This window comes from Bombina bombina, chromosome 5, assembly GCF_027579735.1.
Source record: "Bombina bombina isolate aBomBom1 chromosome 5, aBomBom1.pri, whole genome shotgun sequence".
Taxonomy (NCBI): Eukaryota; Metazoa; Chordata; class Amphibia; order Anura; family Bombinatoridae; genus Bombina; species Bombina bombina.
In genome coordinates this window covers 74,466,395-74,486,605 of record NC_069503.1, presented here as the reverse complement: position 1 = coordinate 74,486,605, position 20,211 = coordinate 74,466,395, and the positions used below count along the sequence as shown (strand labels likewise).

General features: G+C 38.0%; 1 protein-coding gene across 1 annotated transcript; it reads right to left on the bottom strand.

Annotated features, from left to right (window-relative positions):
* Positions 1 to 14,053: 14,053 nt before the first annotated feature.
* Positions 14,054 to 18,869, bottom strand: LOC128659898 (oocyte zinc finger protein XlCOF6-like). Its single transcript, XM_053713486.1, has 2 exons — positions 18,755 to 18,869; positions 14,054 to 16,919 (listed from the first exon to the last, which is right to left on the bottom strand). The coding sequence occupies exon 2, from the start codon at positions 16,465 to 16,467 to the stop codon at positions 15,493 to 15,495; it is 975 nt and encodes a 324-aa protein (XP_053569461.1). The 5' UTR covers positions 16,468 to 16,919; positions 18,755 to 18,869; the 3' UTR covers positions 14,054 to 15,492.
* Between the last annotated feature and the right edge of the window lie 1,342 nt (positions 18,870 to 20,211).

Sequence of the window (20,211 nt, the reverse complement as noted above, 5' to 3'; positions counted from 1 at the left end):
AAAGTATTGATGGTATATTATTATTTTGTACATATTGAATCAGATTTAAGGCCCTGACCATGTTGTCTTTAGCCTCCCTTCCAAGAATCAAACCGACTTGGTCTAAATGAACAATATCAGGTAAAATTATATTAAGTCTGTGGGATAATATTCTCGCATATAATTTAACATTAGTGTTTAATAATGAAATGGGGCAATAGTTTGAGGGGAGGTCAGGAGATTTATTATATTTTGGTAAAAGAACTATGTGAGCTTCTAGGGCTCTAGGAGAAAAGGTCTTGGAGGTATCTATATATTGAAAATATTTTAGTATGTGTGGGGTTAAAATGTTTTGAAATATAGAGTAGGATTTGTGGCCAAAACCATCCGGTCCAGGGGATTTCCCTGTTGGCAGGTCTTTTATAGCTACCTTTCATTCCTCTATTGTAATGGGGTCTTCCAACCTATCTTTTTGGGTTGCTGAGATGCGTTTCAATTTTAGGTTTTTCAGAAAGGTATCTATAAGCTGTGGTCTCGTCTTAGTATCTTCTGTCTAATTGAAGCTTGAATTCTTAATGTTATATAATTTCTGAAAATATTTTTTGAAAGTAAGTGCAATTTTTCTGTGGATTTTTGGAAGTGACCCTTCTCATCTCTTATGTGTAGGATATATTTCTTATGCGCTTTATGTTTACGGTATCTGGCCAGCAAACAACCAGATTTATTACGACCCTCATAGTATTTTTGTTGTGTGTAAAAGATTTGTCTTGTACGTTCTTTGGCTAAGTGGGATGTGAGTTTTTGTCTTTTGCAAGTTAATTCGTTCAATATGTCTTTATTTGATGGGGATTGTTTGTGCCTTAATTCTAATTGTTCAATACTGAGGCGTATCGATGAGGTAAATTCCCATTTGGTTTAATTAATGTGAGCCTTTATTGCCATCAATTTGCCTCTGATATTGCTCTTATGGGCCTCCCATAAGATCTGTGGGGAGGTGTCAGGGTTGCCATTAAGTTGGAAATATTCAGTTATTGCATTTGATATTTTAAGAGTGATCTGTTAATAAATGTTAATCTAATTTCCAAATATAGTCTTTTATAGGTTTTTATGGCCAGGTTAGAGAACTAATGATTGAGGCATGGTCTGACCACGTTATTGGCATAATTTTTGCAGAGTTAAAAAGTCATAAGCCTCCTAAATCTGGAAATATATAATCGATTCTAGTGTATACCCCATGGGGGTATGAGTAAAATGAATAATCCCTATGATGAGGGTGCAAGGATCTCCAAACATCCTGTGCAACTATACCTTTAAGATGGGGGTTAATTTTTGCAATTTGTGATAGAGGGGTCGAAGAACGGCGTGATGAGCAATTCATGTCCGGGTTTAATGCCACATTAAGATCTCTGCACATTATAAGTACACCTTTTTGGTAGTCTAGTAGATAGTTAGAATTTTTTTTCATAAAAGAGTGTTGCACCATGTTAGGTGCGTATATAGACATGAGGGTTACGGGTCTATTGTATATCAGGCCTATTAAAATAATATATCTTCCTTCTTTATCTTTAATGGTTTGTAGTTCCACAAAAGGAACATCCCTTTTAATTATTATGCCTACCCCGTGTTTCTTGTCTCTTATGTGATGCCCTGTAGCACGTGCCGTATGTACGTGCAAAAGTAGAGGGTTCTTTACCGTTTCTGAAATGGGTCTCTTGCAGAAACACCAGGTCGGCCTTATGTTTACGGATATCCCTTGTGGCTATTGATCTTTTACTAGGTATGTTCAAGCCTTTTGCATTGACAGAGTATATGTGTATTTTGTTATTTGTGTGGGAACGATTATGAGAGTAAGTCATATTGTGTGCGGTATATGGGTGGTGTAAACACTAGATGTGGGCATTTTTGGTATGTGTGTTTAATATTTTTAAGAGCGGGAGTGCAGAATGAGACCAAGACAATATTGGAGAACAAATAAAACAAAATCAACAAATAAAACATATAAAGTTCAAGCTTTGACAAATTGTCAAGAATAGGGTAGTATATCCCTGAGTTCACCTCCAACTCCATTACTAATTTAATGAACAAGTAGGGGAAGCATCAATTTTAATGTGGCTATTGCCTACTAACTATAATTTTCATCCACCTATCTAACGGCTAGATTACGAGTTTTGCGGTAATGTGAAAGAGCAGCGTTATCAGGTCATAACGCTGCTTTTTAACACCCGCTGCTATTAAAAGCCTTGGAAAAAGAGCTGTACCACTCACTTTTTTGGCCATACCTGATAATACCACACATCAGCTTACGCAATTTCCGTAAGTTTTTTTTTCCATGGGATTTCCATAGCGCCGGTATTACAAGCTTGTTCTGGGAGGCCAAAAAGTGAGCGGTACAGCCCTTACCTGCAAAGATCCATAACGCATTCTAAAAGCAGTAGAATGCTACCTATTAACCCCTAAACCGAGGCCCTCCCGCATCGCAAACACTAAAATAAAAATATTAACCCTAATCTGCTGATCCGGACAGCACCGCCACTAGAATAAACATATTAACCCCTAAACTGCCGCACTCCCGCATCGCAAACACTAGTTAAATATTATTAACTCCTAATCTGCCACCCCTAACTTCGCTGCCACCTACCTACATTTACTAACCCCAATCTGCCGCCCCCAATGTCGCAGCCACTATACTAAATGTATTAACCCTAACACCTCCTAACTTAAATATAATTACAATAAATCTAAATAAACCTTACAATTATTACCTAAATAATCTATTTAAAACTAAATAATTACCTGTAAAAAAACTCTAAACTAGCTACAATATAACTAATAGTAACATTGTATCTAGCTTAGGTGTTATTTTTATTTTACAGGCAAGTTTGTATTTATTTTAACTAGGTAGAATAGTTATTAAATAGTTATTAACTATTTACTAACTACCTAGCTAAAATAAATACAAATTTACCAGTAAAATAAAACCTAACCTGTTCAACAGTAACACCTAAACTTACAATACAATTAAATACAATTACCTAAACTACAAAAAAAAAACACTAAATTACAGAAAAAAAAAAAAAATTACAAGATATTTAAACTAATTTACACATAATCTAATAGCCCTATCAAAAAAAAAAAAAACCCTCAAAATAGGGTTTTTTTTATTTTGGGGGGACTTCTTTTTATTTTGATAGGGCTATTAGATTAGGTGTAATTAGTTTAAATATCTTTTAATTTATTTATTTGTTTCTGTAATTTAATGTTTTTTTTTGTGATTTATCTAATTGTATTTAATTTAGGTAATTGAGTTAATTGTAGTGTAAGGTTAGGTGTTAGTGTAGAACAGGTTAGGTTTTATTTTACAGGTAAATTTGCATTTATTTTAGCTAGGTAGTTATTAAATAGTTAATAACTATTTACTAACTATTCTACCTTGTTAAAATAAATACAAACTTACCTGTAAAATAAAAATAAACCCTAAGCTAGATACAATGTAACTATTAGTTATATTGTAGCTAACTAAGGCCTAGATTTGGAGTTCGGCGGTAGCCGTCAAAACCAGCGTTAGAGGCTCCTAACGCTGGTTTTGGGCGCCCGCTGGTATTTGGAGTCAGTGATTAAAGGGTCTAACGCTCACTTTTCAGCCGCGACTTTTCCATACCGCAGATCCCCCTACGCCATTTGCGTAGCCTATCTTTTCAATGGGATCTTTCTAACGCTGGTATTTAGAGTCGTTTCTGCAGTGAGCGTTAGAGCTCTAACGACAAGATTCCAGCCGCCTGAAAATAGCAGGAGTTAAGAGCTTTCTGGCTAACGCCGGTTTATAAAGCTCTTAACTACTGTACCCTAAAGTACACTAACACCCATAAACTACCTATGTACCCCTAAACCGAGCTCCCCCCACATCGCCGCCACTCGATTAAAATTTTTAACCCCTAATCTGCCGACCGCCACCTACGTTATACTTATGTACCCCTAATCTGCTGCCCCTAACCCCGCCGACCCCTATATTATATTTCTTAACCCCTAACTTGCCCCCCACAACGTCGCCGCAAGCTACTTAAAATAATTAACCCCTAATCTTCCGACCGCAAATCGCCGCCACCTACGTTATCCCTATGTACCCCTAATCTGCTACCCCTAACACCGCCGACCCCTATATTATATTTATTAACCCCTAATCTGCCCCCCTCAACGTCGCCGACACCTGCCTACACTTATTAACTCCTAATCTGCCGAGCGGACCTGAGCGCTACTATAATAAAGTTATTAGCCCCTAATCCGCCTCACTAACCCTATCATAAATAGTATTAACCCCTAATCTGCCCTCCCTAACATCGCCGACACCTACCTTCAATTATTAACCCCTAATCTTCCGATCGGAGCTCACCGCTATTCTAATAAATGTATTAACCCCTAAAGCTAAGTCTAACCCTAACACTAACACCCCCCTAACTTAAATATAATTTACATCTTACGAAATAAATTAACTCTTATTAAATAAATTAATCCTATTTAAAGCTAAATACTTACCTGTAAAATAAACCCTAATATAGCTACAATATAAATTATAATTATATTATAGCTATTTTAGGATTAATATTTATTTTACAGGCAACTTTGTATTTATTTTAACCAGGTACAATAGCTATTAAATAGTTAAGAACTATTTAATAGTTACCTAGTTAAAATAATTACAAATTTACCTGTAAAATAAATCCTAACCTAAGATATAATTAAACCTAACACTACCCTATCAATAAAATAATTAAATAAACTACCTACAATTACCTACAATTAACCTAACACTACACTATCAATAAATTAATTAAACACAATTGCTACAAATAAATACAATTAAATAAACTATCTAAAGTACAAAAAATAAAAAAGAACTAAGTTACAGAAAATAAAAAAATATTTACAAACATAAGAAAAATATTACAACAATTTTAAACTAATTACACCTACTCTAAGCCCCCTAATAAAATAACAAAGCCCCCCAAAATAAAAAATTCCCTACCCTATTCTAAATTTAAAAAGTTACAAGCTCTTTTACCTTACCAGCCCTGAACAGGGCCCTTTGCGGGGCATGCCCCAAGAAGTTCAGCTCTTTTGCCTGTAAAAAAAAACATACAATACCCCCCCCCCCAACATTACAACCCACCACCCACATACCCCTAATCTAACCCAAACCCCCCTTAAATAAACCTAACACTAAGCCCCTGAAGATCTTCCTACCTTGTCTTCACCATCCAGGTATCACCGATCCGTCCTGGCTCCAAGATCTTCATCCAACCCAAGGGGGGGTTGGCGATCCATAATCCGGTGCTGAAGAGGTCCAGAAGAGGCTCCAAAGTCTTCCTCCTATCCGGCAAGAAGAGGACATCCGGACCGGCAAACATCTTCTCCAAGCGGCATCTTCGATCTTCTTCCATCCGGTGCGGAGCGGGTCCATCTTGAAGCAGGCGACGCGGATCCATCCTCTTCTTCCGATGTCTCCCGACTAATGACGGTTCCTTTAAGGGACGTCATCCAAGATGGCGTCCCTCGAATTCCGATTGGCTGATAGGATTCTATCAGCCAATCGGAATTAAGGTAGGAATTTTCTGATTGGCTGATGGAATCAGCCAATCAGAATCTAGTTCAATCCGATTGGCCGATCCAATCAGCCAATCAGATTGAGCTCGCATTCTATTGATAAAGGCCCCAGGCTGAAACGCGTAGAGATTGCTGACAGTCACAGGAGATCCAAATACAGAGCCCGGCAGGTGAGAGGTGTCTCTGGTGTTCGGGCTGGCTAGGATAGGTACATCGAGCCATATCCCAGTTTCTAGGGACAGACTCCATATGTGCAATTCCTATCCAAGGATCCAGTAACCGTTCCAGCCTCAATCACCTGGCTCAAGGGCTACACAGACACAAGGAGAAAATCCACAATTGGATCAGGAAACACCGGAAGAACCCGGATTTTTAACCTAAACAGAGGAAAACATACGGAACTACTTCACCAAAGGACCGGCCGGTCACAACTTTAACGGAGGAGATCCAGAAGATGGACAATGTAAAAAGGTTTTTATAACAAGAGACAATCTGCTTATACACGTATATACGTATATATGACAGATAAATCCACTTTCTACCATTTACTGCTGTAAATAACCACCATAGACCTGGAATATCGTTGTCTAAGCAAAAATACGTGGCATTCACATTAACCTAGCTTATATATTGTATAACTAGATTTGCACTGAAAAATTGTAATTGTAACCACCAAATATACGATACATGTGTGTCAAGTAATAGAAACCTATTATTGTTTATCAGGTGTTGCCAATTAGAGCTGCTTTCCTAAAACCACGAGTATAGTCCCAAACTAGCAGTAATACTGATAGAAAAAGAATAAAACAAGTACAAATTTCAAACAAACTGTTTTTTAAAATCTAGATGCCGGCATCTATGTGTTAGATTTTATTGTCTACTATTTTATGATAAATACCCTATCTGTATAGGAATAAAACACATATATCTTAAAGCACCTGCTCCCCTTTCTTCTTATGCATCATCTTTGATTTTTATTATTATGCATCATTTCTTATAAAAATATTTATAAGATACATATATATGAAAAACATAGGACATAAGACTATTTCTAAAAATATAGTAAAACCTTACCATCCAGGTTATACGATCCAAATCAGACTGTTTTTTAAAAAAACATAGTAAATACTCTATTATCCAACTTATATGATTCAAACAACTGGGGAACTTCACATACCAAAATAAAAATCGCAAAGTTGAATAATCAAAACAGGGACACCCTCATATGCAGAGATCCAAACTGAGATTCATTTATTTTCCCTGTATAAGACTCGCAGCTGTATAGCGTTAATAAATATAATATAGGGGTCTGCGGTGTTAGGGGCAGCAGATTAGGGGTACATAGGGATAACGTTGGTTGCGGCGGTGTACGGAGCGGCAGATTAGGGGTTAATAATAATATGCAGGGGTCAGCGATAGCGGGGGCGTCACATTAGGGGTTAATAAGTGTAAGGTTAGGGGTGTTTAGACTCGGGGTACATGTTAGAGTGTTAGGTGCAGACGTAGGAAGTGTTTCCCCATAGGAAACAACGGGGCTGCGTTAGGAGCTGAACGCTGCTTTTTTGCAGGTGTTAGGTTTTTTTTCAGCTCAAACAGCCCCATTGTTTCCTATGGGAGAATCGTGCACGAGCACGTTTTTGATGCCGGCCGCGTCCGTAAGCAACTCTGGTATCGAGAGTTGCATTTGCGGTAAAAATGCTCTACGCTCCTTTTTTGGAGCCTAACGCAGCATTTGTTTGAACTCTCGATACCAGAGTTAAATTTATGGTGCGGCCAGAAAAAAACCCGCGGAGCGTTAACAGCCCTTTTACCGCCAAACTCCAAATCTAGGCCTAAGACCTAGATTTGGAGTTTGGCGGTAGCCGTGAAAACCAGCGTTAGAGGCTCCTAACGCTGGTTTTAGGCTACCGCCGGTATTTAGAGTCACTCAAAATAGGGTCTAACGCTCACTTTTCAGCCGCGACTTTTCCATACCGCAGATCCCCTTACGTCAATTGCGTATCCTATCTTTTCAATGGGATCTTTCTAACTCCGGTATTTAGAGTCGTTTCTGAAGTGAGCGTTAGAGCTCTAACGACAAAACTCCAGCCGCAGGAAAAAAGTCAGTAGTTAAGAGCTTTCTGGGCTAACGCCGGTTTCTAAAGCTCTTAACTACTGTACTCTAAAGTACACTAACACCCATAAACTACCTATGTACCCCTAAACCGAGGTCCCCCCCACATCGCCGACACTCGAATACATTTTTTTAACCCCTAATCTGCCGACCGCCACCTACGTTATCCTTATGTACCCCTAATCTGCTCCCCCTAACACCGCCGACCCCTGCATTATATTTATTAACCCCTAATCTGCCCCCCACAACGTCGCCGCCAACTACCTACAATAATTAACCCCTAATCTGCCGACCGCAAAGCGCCGCTACTTAAGTTATCCTTATGTACCCCTAATCTGCTGCCCCTAACACCGCCGACCCCTGTATTATATTTATTAACCCCTAACCTGCCCCCCACAACGTCGCCTCCACCTGCCTACACTTATTAACCCCTAATCTGCCGAGCGGACCTGAGCGCTACTATAATAAAGTTATTAACCCCTAATCCGCCTCACTAACCCTATAATAAATAGTATTAACCCCTAATCTGCCCTCCCTAACATCGCCGACACCTAACTTCAAACATTAACCCCTAATCTGCCGACCGGAGCTCACCGCTATTCTAATAAATGTATTAACCCCTAAAGCTAAGTCTAACCCTAAAACTAACACCCCCCTAAGTTAAATATAATTTTATTCTAACGAAATAAATTAACTCTTATTAAATAAATTATTCCTATTTAAAGCTAAATACTTACCTGTAAAATAAATCCTAATATAGCTACAATATAAATTATAATTATATTGTAGCTATTTTAGGATTAATATTTATTTTACAGGCAACTTTTTAATTATTTTAACAAGGTACAATAGCTATTAAATAGTTAAGAACTATTTAATAGTTACCTAGTTAAAATAATTACAAAATTACCTGTAAAATAAATCCTAACCTAAGTTACAATTAAACCTAACACTATACTATCATTAAATTAATTAAATAAAATACCTACAATTACCTACAATTAAACCTAACACTACACTATCAATACATTAATTAAATACAATACCTACAAAAAAATACATTTAAATAAACTAACTAAAGTACAAAAAATAAAAAAGAACTAAGTTACAAAAAATAAAAAAATATCTACAAACATAAGAAAAATATTACAACAATTTTAAACTAATTACACCTACTCTAAGCCCCCTAATAAAACAACAAAGCCCCCCAAAATAAAAAATGCCCTACCCTATTCTAAATTACTAAAGTTAAAAGCTCTTTTACCTTACCAGCCCTGAACAGGGCCCTTTGCGGGGCATGCCCCAAAAAGTTCAGCTCTTTTTCCTGTAAAAAAAAACATACAATACCCCCCCCCCAACATTACAACCCACCACCCACATACCCCTAATCTAACCCAAACCCCCCTTAAATAAACCTAACACTAAGCCCCTGAAGATCATCCTACCTTGTCTTCACCTCACCAGGTATCACCGATCCGTCCTGGCTCCAAAATCTTCATCCAACCCAAGCGGGGGTTGGCGATCCATCATCCGATGGCTGAAGAGGTCCAGAAGAGGCTCCAAAGTCTTCATCCTATCCGGGAAGAAGAGGCGATCCGGACCGGCAACCATCTTGATCCAAGCGGCATCTTCTATCTTCATCCGATGACGACCGGCTCCATCCTGAAGACCTCCACCGCGGACCCATCTTCCTCCGGCGACGTCCAACTGAAGAATGACGGTTCCTTTAAGGGACGTCATCCAAGATGGCGTCCCTCGAATTCCGATTGGCTGATAGGATTCTATCAGCCAATCGGAATTAAGGTAGGAATATTCTGATTGGCTGATGGAATCAGCCAATCAGAATCAAGTTCAATCCGATTGGCTGATCCAATCAGCCAATCAGATTGAGCTCGCATTCTATTGGCTGATCGGAACAGCCAATAGAATGCAAGCTCAATCTGATTGGCTGATTGGATCAGCCAATCGGATTGAACTTGATTCTGATTGGCTGATTCCATCAGCCAATCAGAATATTCCTACCTTAATTCCGATTGGCTGATAGAATCCTATCAGCCAATCGGAATTCGAGGGACGCCATCTTGGATGACGTCCCTTAAAGGAACCGTCATTCGGCTAGTAGGCGTCGGGAGAAGAGGATGTTCCGCGTCGGAGGTCTGCAAGATGGATCCGGAAGAAAGAAGATTGAAGATGCCGTTGATAGAAGACTTCATCCGGATCATGGACCTCTTCAGCTCCCGCTTGGATGAAGACTTCATCCGGATCATGGACCTCTTCAGCTCCCGCTTGGATGAAGACTTCAGCCGGATCATGGACCTCTTCAGCCCCCCGCTTGGGCTTGGATCAGGACATCGGAGGAGCTCTTCAGGACGGATCGGTGAACCTGGTAGGGTGAAGACAAGGTAGGAAGATCTTCAGGGGCTTAGTGTTAGGTTTATTTAAGGGGGGTTTGGGTTAGATTAGGGGTATGTGGGTGGTGGGTTGTAATGTTGGGGGGGGGGTATTGTATGGTTTTTTTTACAGGCAAAAGAGCTGAACTTCTTGGGGCATGCCCCGCAAAGGGCCCTGTTCAGGGCTGGTAAGGTAAAAGAGCTTTGAAATGTAGTAATTTAGAATAGGGTAGGGCATTTTGTTATTTTGGGGGTCTTTGTTATTTTATTAGGGGGCTTAGAGTAGGTGTAATTAGTTTAAAATTGTTGTAATATTTTTCTTATGTTTGTAAATATTTTTTTATTTTTTGTAACTTAGTTCTTTTTTATTTTTTGTACTTTAGATAGTTTATTTCATTGTAGTTATTTGTAGGAATTGTATTTAATTAATTTATTGATAGTGTAGTGTTAGGTTTAATTGTAGGTAATTGTAGGTATTTTATTTAATTAATTTAATGATAGTATAGTGTTAGGTTTAATTGTAACTTAGGTTAGGATTTATTTTACATGTAATTTTGTTATTATTTTAACTAGGTAACTATTAAATAGTTCTTAACTATTTAATAGCTATTGTACCTGGTTAAAATAATTACAAAGTTGCCTGTAAAATAAATATTAATCCTAAAATAGCTACAATGTAATTATAATTTATATTGTAGCTATATTAGGATTTATTTTACAGGTAAGTATTTAGCTTTAAATAGGAATAATTTATTTAATAAGAGTTAATTAATTTCGTTAGATTAAAATTATATTTAAGTTAGGGGGGTGTTAGTGTTAGGGTTAGACTTAGCTTTAGGGGTTAATACATTTATTATAGTAGCGGTGAGCTCCGGTCGGCAGATTAGGGGTTAATGTTTGAAGTTAGGTGTCGTCGATGTTAGGGAGGGCAGATTAGGGGTTAATACTATTTATTATAGGGTTAGTGAGGCGGATTAGGGGTTAATACATTTATTATAGTAGCGGTGCGGTCCGCTCGGCAGATTAGGGGTTAATAAGTGTAGGCAGGTGGAGGCGACGTTGTGGGGGGCAGATTAGGGGTTAATAAATATAATATAGGGGTCGGCGGTGTTAGGGGCAGCAGATTAGGGGTACATAGGGATAATGTAAGTAGCGGCGGTTTACGGAGCGGCAGATTAGGGGTTAAAAATAAAATGCAGGTGTCAGCGATAGCGGGGGCGGCAGATTAGAGGTTAATAAGTGTAAGGTTAGGGGTGTTTAGACTCGGGGTACATGTTAGGGTGTTAGGTGCAGACGTAGAAGTGTTTCCCCATAGCAAACAATGGGGCTGCGTTAGGAGCTGAACGTGGCTTTTTTGCAGGTGTTAGGTTTTTTTTCAGCTCAAACAGCCCCATTGTTTCCTATGGGGAAATCGTGCACGAGCACGTTTTTGAGGCTGGCCGCTTGCGTAAGCAACTCTGGTATCGAGAGTTGAAGCTGCGTTAAAAATGCTCTACGCTCCTTTTTTGGAGCCTAACGCAGCCATTCTTTGGACTCTCAATACCAGAGTTATTTTTATGGTGCGGCCAGAAAAAAGCCGGCGTTAGTTTTTCGGGTCGTTACCGACAAAACTCCAAATCTAGCCGTTAGGGTTTATTTTACAGTTAAGTATTTAGTTTTAAATAGGTTATGTATATAATTATTGTAATATTTATTTAGATTTATTTTAATTATATTTAAGTTAGGAGGTGTTAGGGTTAGATTTAGGTTTAGCGGTAATACATTTAATATAGTGGCAGCGACATTGGGGGCGGCAGATTAGGGGTTAATAAATGTAGGTAGGTGTCAGCGATGTTAGGGATGGCAGATTAGGGGTTAATAATATTTAACTAGTGTTTGCGATGCGGGAGTGCGGCGGTTTAGGGGTTAATATGTTTATTCTAGTGGCGGCGATGTCCGGATCAGCAGATTAGGGGGTTAATATTTTTATTATAGTGTTTGCGATGCAGGAGAGCCTCAGTTTAATAGGTAGTTTATGGGTGTTAGTGTACTTTTTAATGCTTTAGTTATGAGTTTTATGTTAAAATGACCTGTCCTATCTGAATCATGAAAGTTTAATTTGGAGTTTACTATCCCTTTAAATAATCTCTCCAATCAAAGAGACCTTTAGATATTCAACACCATAATGTCCATCCTCAGAGTGTTTGTTTTACAATGACTTAGATTTTTCTTTGTAAATTTGATAACCTTATTTCCCCTCTCACATGCTGTACATAGGTACAGTTATCTGTTGTACTGAAGTGGTCCATATATGTGCATTAGCTCTTGGGAACTTCATATCCTATATAATAAAAGGACAAGTATGTTTGTACAAAGCTGTCATGCGCAGTGGACACTGTGCGAGGACAAACATTCCTGGCCGTTACCCGCAGCGCGAGACAGCTTCAGGAAGCTCCAACACTCTCAGCTGTTATGTTACAACCGAGGGCTGGACATCCTGAAGTAACAGGCATCTGTGATCGGTGCTATGCTTCCATATGAGGGCAGATGCCTGATTGTTACAGACAGTGACACTGTGCGCTACTGTCTAACGATCTTCTGCTGGTGCCGGTGGGAGGTGTAGGCGGGAGGTGGGTGGATGGCTCAACAGTGGAGGGAGAGGGAAGGGGAGGGAGGGCCCTATGCTACAGAAAAAAAAGGGACAGGGAGGGGATGGTGCAGCTACACTACAGAAAAGGGGTTGCAGGGGGTGGATACTAAATGGTGATCGCGGGAGGTGGTAGGACCACTAGACTACAGAAAAAAAAAATAATAATAAAAAAGGGGTTTATAGGTATTGGCAGACAGCTGCCAGTACCTAAGGTGGCAGCAGTTATTAGAGGGGGGATAGAGAGCTGTTTGAGGGGGGATCGGGGTGGTTGGAGGCTTAGGGGGATCCTACACTGCAGAAAAATAAAGATAGAGGAAAAGATGGATAGAGGAAAAGATGGATAGGGATAGAGTGAAAGGGATAAATAGATATAGGGATAGGAATAGAGGGATAAGTATATTTCTTTCCTTAAACATTTTGGCCCGTTTACATGGGGGCTTTAACACTAGTTATTCCTAGTACGTAAGGAAAGGAAAGTATTCATAGCAACTTGACATTATCTACCTTATAAAAAGATATAACTTCTGGATCAAGAAGAAGCCACTGCTGGACAGATATATGATGCTGCTATGTGCACTTTTAGTTTTAAGAACTAAACAATACACAATTTTTAGACTTAAAGGGACAGTCAAGTCCAAAAAAAAAACTTTCATGACACAAACAGGGCATGCAATTTTAAACAACATTCAGATTTACTTTTATCACCAATTTTGCTTTGTTCTCTTGGTATTCTTAGTTGAAAGCTAAACCTAGAAGGCTCATATGCTAAAATCTTAGACCTTGAAGGAAGCCCCTGCATTTGACAGTTTTTCACCACTAGAGGGTGTTAGTTCATGTGATTCATATAGATAACATTGAGCTCATGCACGTGAGTTTACCGAGGAGTGAGCACTGATTGGCTAAAATGCATGTCCGTCAAAAGAACTGAAGTAAGGGGGCAGTCTGCAGAGGCTTAGATACAAGGTAATTAAAGAGGTAAAAAGAATAATCCTAGGTGAACTCTAGAGCGTGCATGTGTCTTCAGACAGCAGAGTTTGCAAGAACATTTATAGCATTGTTTTACATAGTTACAAACACTGCTGCACAGAGTGCTGAATACACGTGCACGCCCCTAAGCTCATGTAATATTAGGTTCCTAGGTTTACTCTATAACAAAGGATACCAAAAGGACAACGCAAATTAGATAATAGAAGTAAATTGGAAAGTTGGGTAAAATTGCTGCTCTATCTGAATTATCAGCGTTTAACTTTCACTGACAGATTTAGCTTCTGTATTTGATTATGTTTTCCTAATTATTCTGTGATATTGGGTTTTTAATTATACAAAAAACACAAAATACTGATCTGGATTACAATCACTTTTTATTTGCATGAAAAAACATTGTATATCATTATATAGTAAACAGCAGCATTACATGATATATGCACACAATGGTATAAATATACCTAACACTTGTGCTCTTGATACAAAGGGATTTATCAGATATATAATGTTCCCTTTATATATACAGTATGTGCTATTATCAGTTCTTGTGGCTTCTAACTAACATGAAAACATCTAACAGACATAATATCAAGTTACAGAACATGACACACATATTACATACCCAGTATACATGTAGGTTATAGTAGCCATTTAAATTAAACTGATTATGATCACATGACACACATATTACATACCCAGTATACATGTAGGTTATAGTAGCCATTTAAATTAAACTGATTATGATCACATGACACACATATTACATACCCAGTATACATGTAGGTTATAGTAGCCATTTAAATTAAACTGATTATGATCACGTATGTACCAGTTACTGATATTGTGTCTCATGAGATAAAATCAGTATCCCCTCAGTAATTCCTCTGGTATATAACTTGTACAATGCTAAGTATCTATTGCTATAAGAAAAGGTTTATCCACATGATGTGCACATTAAATATATCTCCCTGATGTCAATCATTTGAGACTGATGTTCCTGTTTATATAATTATCTAACACTCTATTCATATAAAGACTCTTTATTCTGTAAATGTAATTATTTCCTCCCCTATGTAAAACAAACGTACAACTCCTAACAGTGGCATATTAATAAAAAACACTGGGGGTGCTTTGGTGGTGAATGGTTGTGTAAACTGGTCAGTATGAGGACAGATCTGTATATTCCTGTGTGGTGTTTGGATTCTATCACATTTATATGAGAGAAACTGAGGTGCACATATATAGAGGAACTAAGGACAGCAGGAGAGCACTTCCAATCTGGGGCTTTTATAACTGGAATTTAGAAAGTATTATTTACAATAGGATCCTTTTTGATGCTTCTATTTAGAGAGTTTGTCCTTTTTAGGATAATTGTAAAAAGGTTGTACACAGTGTATATAAAGTTTATTTTTGTGTAAATATTTGGTGTTTTGTGATACCCGATTTCAATAAAAACCTTTTTTTCCACTTTCTAAACATGTGAAAGGTTTCTTTCCTTGTGAATCATTTCATGCATTTTTTAGATTATTCATTTGTGTAAAACTTTTCCACACTCTGTACATGTGAAAGGCTTTTCCCCTGTGTAAATAATTTCATGCTTTTTCAGATAATTCTTTTTGTGTAAAAGTTTTTCCACACTCTATACATGTGAAAGGCTTTTCTCCTGTGTGAATTCTTTCATGAGTTTGCAGATGATCCATTTGTATAAATCATTTTCCACACTCTGCACATGTGAAAAGCTTTTTCCCTGTGTGACTCATTTCATGCTTTTTCAGATCACTCTTTTGTATAACACTTTTTCAACACTCTGTACATGTGAAAGGCTTTTTCTCTGTGTGACTCCTTTCATGCTTTTTCAGGCTACTCTTTGCTGTAAAACTTTTTCCACACTCTGTACATGTGAAAGGCTTTTCCCCTGTGTGACTCCTTTCATGCTTTTTCAGATCACTCTTGTGTATAAAACTTTTTCCACACTCTGTACATGTGTAAGGCTTTTCCCCTGTGTGAATCATTTCATGAGTTTTTAGATGATCCATTAGTGTAAAATGTTTTCCACACTCTGTACATGTGGAAAGCTTTTCCCCTGTGTGACTCCTTTCATGCCTTTTCAGATTACTCTTTTCTGTAAAACTTTTTCCACACTCTGTACATGTGAAAGGTTTTTCTCCTGTGTGACTCCTTTCATGCCTTTTCAGATTACTCTTTTGTGTAAAACTTTTCCCACACTCTGTACATGTGAAAGGCTTTTCTCCTGTGTGACTCCTTTCATGCTTTTTCAGACTACTCTTTACTGTAAAACTTTTCCCACACTCTGTACATGTGAAAGGCTTTTCTCCTGTGTGAATCCTTTCATGAGTTTGCAGATGACCCATTTGTATAAAACTTTTTCCACACTCTGTACATGTGTAAGGCTTTTCCCCTGTGTGAATCATTTCATGAGTTTTTAGATTATCCATTAGTGTAAAATGTTTTCCACACTCTGTACATGTGAAAGGTTTTTCTCCTGTGTGACTCCTTTCATGAGTTTGTAGATTACTCTTTTGTGTAAAACTTTTCCCACACTCTGTACATGTGAAAGGCTTTTCTCCTGTGTGACTCCTTTCATGAGTTTTCAGATTACACTTTTCTGTAAAACTTTTTCCACACTCTGTACATGTGAAAGGCTTTTCTCCTGTGTGAATCATTTCATGAGTTTTCAGACTACTCTTTTCTGTAAAACATTTCCCATACTCTGTACCTGTGTGACTCATTTCATGATACTTCAGACTACTCATTTGTGTAAAACTTTTTCCACACTCTGTACATGTGAAAGGCTTTTCTCCTGTGTGAATCTTTTTATGAGTTTTCAGATGATCTATTTGTGTGAAACATTTACCACATTCAGTACATGTGTGTGGTTTCTCACCTGTGTGAATTTTGTGGTAGACTGTAGACTTTTCCCTTCTTTAATATGTTTTGAAAACTCAGTAAATGTGTGTGTGTCTGGGATAATAATTTCACTAGATAAGTCATAAATGGTGTCATCTTGTTTGATGACTAAATTACTCTCTGTACATAATGATTGTTGCCCAGTTCCTGACAATTCACCATCTTCTTTAAATATCTGCTGCGATATCCTCAATGTTTGTGAATAGTCATTGATTGGTGTCTAAGACTATTGGAGTTTGCTGTATCATTCTGATGCTTCCTATAGTGAAGGATAGATATGACCTATTCACGTGTTTGTCTACATGAAAAGAAATGGAATAAAGAAAAATAAGAATGTTTATTCTTTATAAAATAATCCATCTCAATAATAAAAAAAATTGAATACTCGAAAATGTCTTCCATTTTGTATTTTTCAATTTATTTACCAGTAAATCATAAATTAAAAAAGCATGACATAGAATGTAAACATTACTACATCATAGTAACAAACAAGGTGCGTGTGGATAATGTTCTCAGCCAGGGAACAAGTACATCTGTATTCTGGACAAGAGAGGCGGCATCCACCATCCTCATTTAACATTGCACAAGCAACCGCACATACAGCCCTGCCCGGCTCATGCTCAACCAGTTGGGTGAGAACATGATGTCTTAATCATCACAGACTAATAATCAGTGTGAGATGTTTTGAGAGGGTAAGAAGCAGTGACCTTATGATAATCTTTAGCTTTTGGCTGTGGTTGTTCTATTTATATAAACAGTCAAACACTTTATAAGTTTAATAATACTCACTGTAAAATTAAGCACACAAATCAGTGGTTGTTCTGGGGTGAGGAGAACTCACTGGGGGAGTTGTGGGTGTTCCACACATGGGAACAAGCTAGGTTTAAAGGGCCATGATACCCAAATGTTGAAACACTTGAAAGTGCTGCAGCATAGCTGTTAAAAGCTGACAGGGAAATATCACCTGAACATCTCTATGTAAAAAAGAAAGATATTTTACATCAAAATGTCCTAAGTATTCACATCCCATTACAAATGGCTTTAAGCAGCAAATCAGTATTCCTGTCACGGGACAGGCAAGGGAGTGAGCATTGTGCACACATCTTATTTCCCTTTTCAGTTTAAGGAAGTTTATTATGAAATTTTATGAGAGTTAAGTAAAGTCTCATGAAATCACAGTAAAAGAGTTTATGACCTTAGCACTGCTGATGCTGATTGGCTGCTGTTCATTTATTACTTTTTTTTTTTTTTTTTTTTTTACCTGCAGCTGGACAGCAGCTAAAGTATAAATTTTTAAACAGCACTTACTCTGCTGAGGAAATTGTGAGTTAAAAAATCTTCCTTTTTTACATAGAGATTCTCAGGTGATATTTTCCTTTCAGATTTTTACAGTTATACTGCATTAGTTTCAAGTGATCTAGCATATGAGTATTATGTCCCTTTAAGTGTAGTTATGGGTGTTCCATGAGCGAGGTCAGGGCAGCGGAAGGTGGAGTTGCAGGTGTTCTGAGTAATGAACCAGGTCAGGGGGTAATGTTAGGCAGTTGTTGGACATGATCTGTCTAAAAAGACGAGGGGGGAGAAGTATTTTTTACCCTCCTCCTTAGCTCAATGGGGGTTGCTCCTTCGTTATAATGGTCACTGACACATATGTACTTAAAGATGCAGCACTTACTCTGCTGAGCTGAGGAAATTGTGAGTTAAAAAATCTTCCTTTTTTACATAGAGATTCTCAGGTGATATTTTCCTTTCAGATTTTTACAGTTATACTGCATTAGTTTCAAGTGATCTAGCATATGAGTATTATGTCCCTTTAAGTGTAGTTATGGGTGTTCCATGAGCGAGGTCAGGGCAGCGGAAGGTGGAGTTGCAGGTGTTCTGAGTAATGAACCAGGTCAGGGGGTAATGTTAGGCAGTTGTTGGACATGATCTGTCTAAAAAGACGAGGGGGGAGAAGTATTTTTTACCCTCCTCCTTAGCTCAATGGGGGTTGCTCCTTCGTTATAATGGTCACTGACACATATATATATATATATCTGCATCTTTAAGTACATAACAGTTTATATTTGTTGAATGAGTGATCTATTCTATTTTACCAGTAATTAAAGTCAGCATAATATCTATTTTACTCACCTAACACATGAGTTCATGCTGATAACAGGCTCCAATGTCTGTGCTCAGGACAAAGGTTCCCTTATTCACTCCAGTTACATCAATACCTGATATCTCTCAGTGCTCTGGCCGTGTCTGTAAAAAGTATATTAAATGGTTTAGACAGATAATAATAAATAATGGTTCTGATTAACTGTACGTATGGTATAATTAAAGGCACATATAACAATTCATGTGACACAGATCAGCTGTTTAGGTTATTACATATGTGATGTTGATTCAGCACAAGCGTTTAGTACAGTTAGCTCGGTGGGTGTTATAATTGCCCCTTAAATATGAATCTTTCCAGATCTATGCAACATAATGGTAGAAAATCTATTTAAGTTACAACGTTACAAATATATCATTTATATGAAACAATATTTTCTCCTTAAAGAAATGTTAAAAATCAGTTGTTTAAATTTAAGTTAAATTGGATACTGCAGTATTGGTAGTGTACTTCCAACTAATTCTCACTGTCAGACATTTTGTCATGTGCTCCACCCACAGTCCTTTAACTTCTCTTGGTCAATACTGGCCAAAACTTCTCTTGATCAACCAGGGGGTGTGGGAGAGATAGGCACTACAATGTTCATTTCAATTGTTTTCTTGGATAGAGTTAAGAAAATAAAGAATTTGTGTTTACAAAGAATGATAATATAATGAGATATGTTCTTTTGGCAAATTCAGTCCATCTAAAAGGACCATAAAATATAGAATTATGGGGGAACTTCCGGGCGGCAGCCATGATAGGTCACAAGAGTGTTAGTCTCTTCAAAATTAAGTGCAAATCTACTTAAAATCCTTTCTCTAACACGCCATCATGCATCTTACTTGACTAAAGATTCATCACCAAAGTAAGCTTTCTCGCACAATACCACTATTTTTGGTTTTGATACTGAAATCAGCTTGCCAGAGTAATACATAGGTTGCGGCTTACCATCTACCCCAAGTAGGGCACTCAGGTGCTTCTATTGTTAAAAAGCAGTGATTCCCCGCAAGGCACTGCAGGAACATTTCGTGAACATACCTAAGATTATACATTTATGCTGGCATTTCATACTCCTGTGTGAGCTTGCTATGGAGACCGCTAAGGCTATTATTGAAAATATAGGCTGCCTGCTGAAAGGCTATCTAAATGCATATGAATCAACATTTTTTAAAGATCTCAAGTGTGGTAGTGCTAGTGCTCTCGAACAGCCTAATTCAATAGACCTAACTTTACACCATAAAGGGGGTGGTGGTGCCTTGGGGTCCCGGTGCCCACCACTCACCAATATTGGATTCTCAACAGACCCTAAAGTTGGCTTCAAAGTGTCGGAGGTGCGAAGCAGAGAGGTGGCGGCTGTAATTGCTGTGAATACCACAGGGCATCATGTATGCCAAACAGATGCAAAAAATGCCTAACTATGAGCAGCTCCACCGCACGCTGATACAAG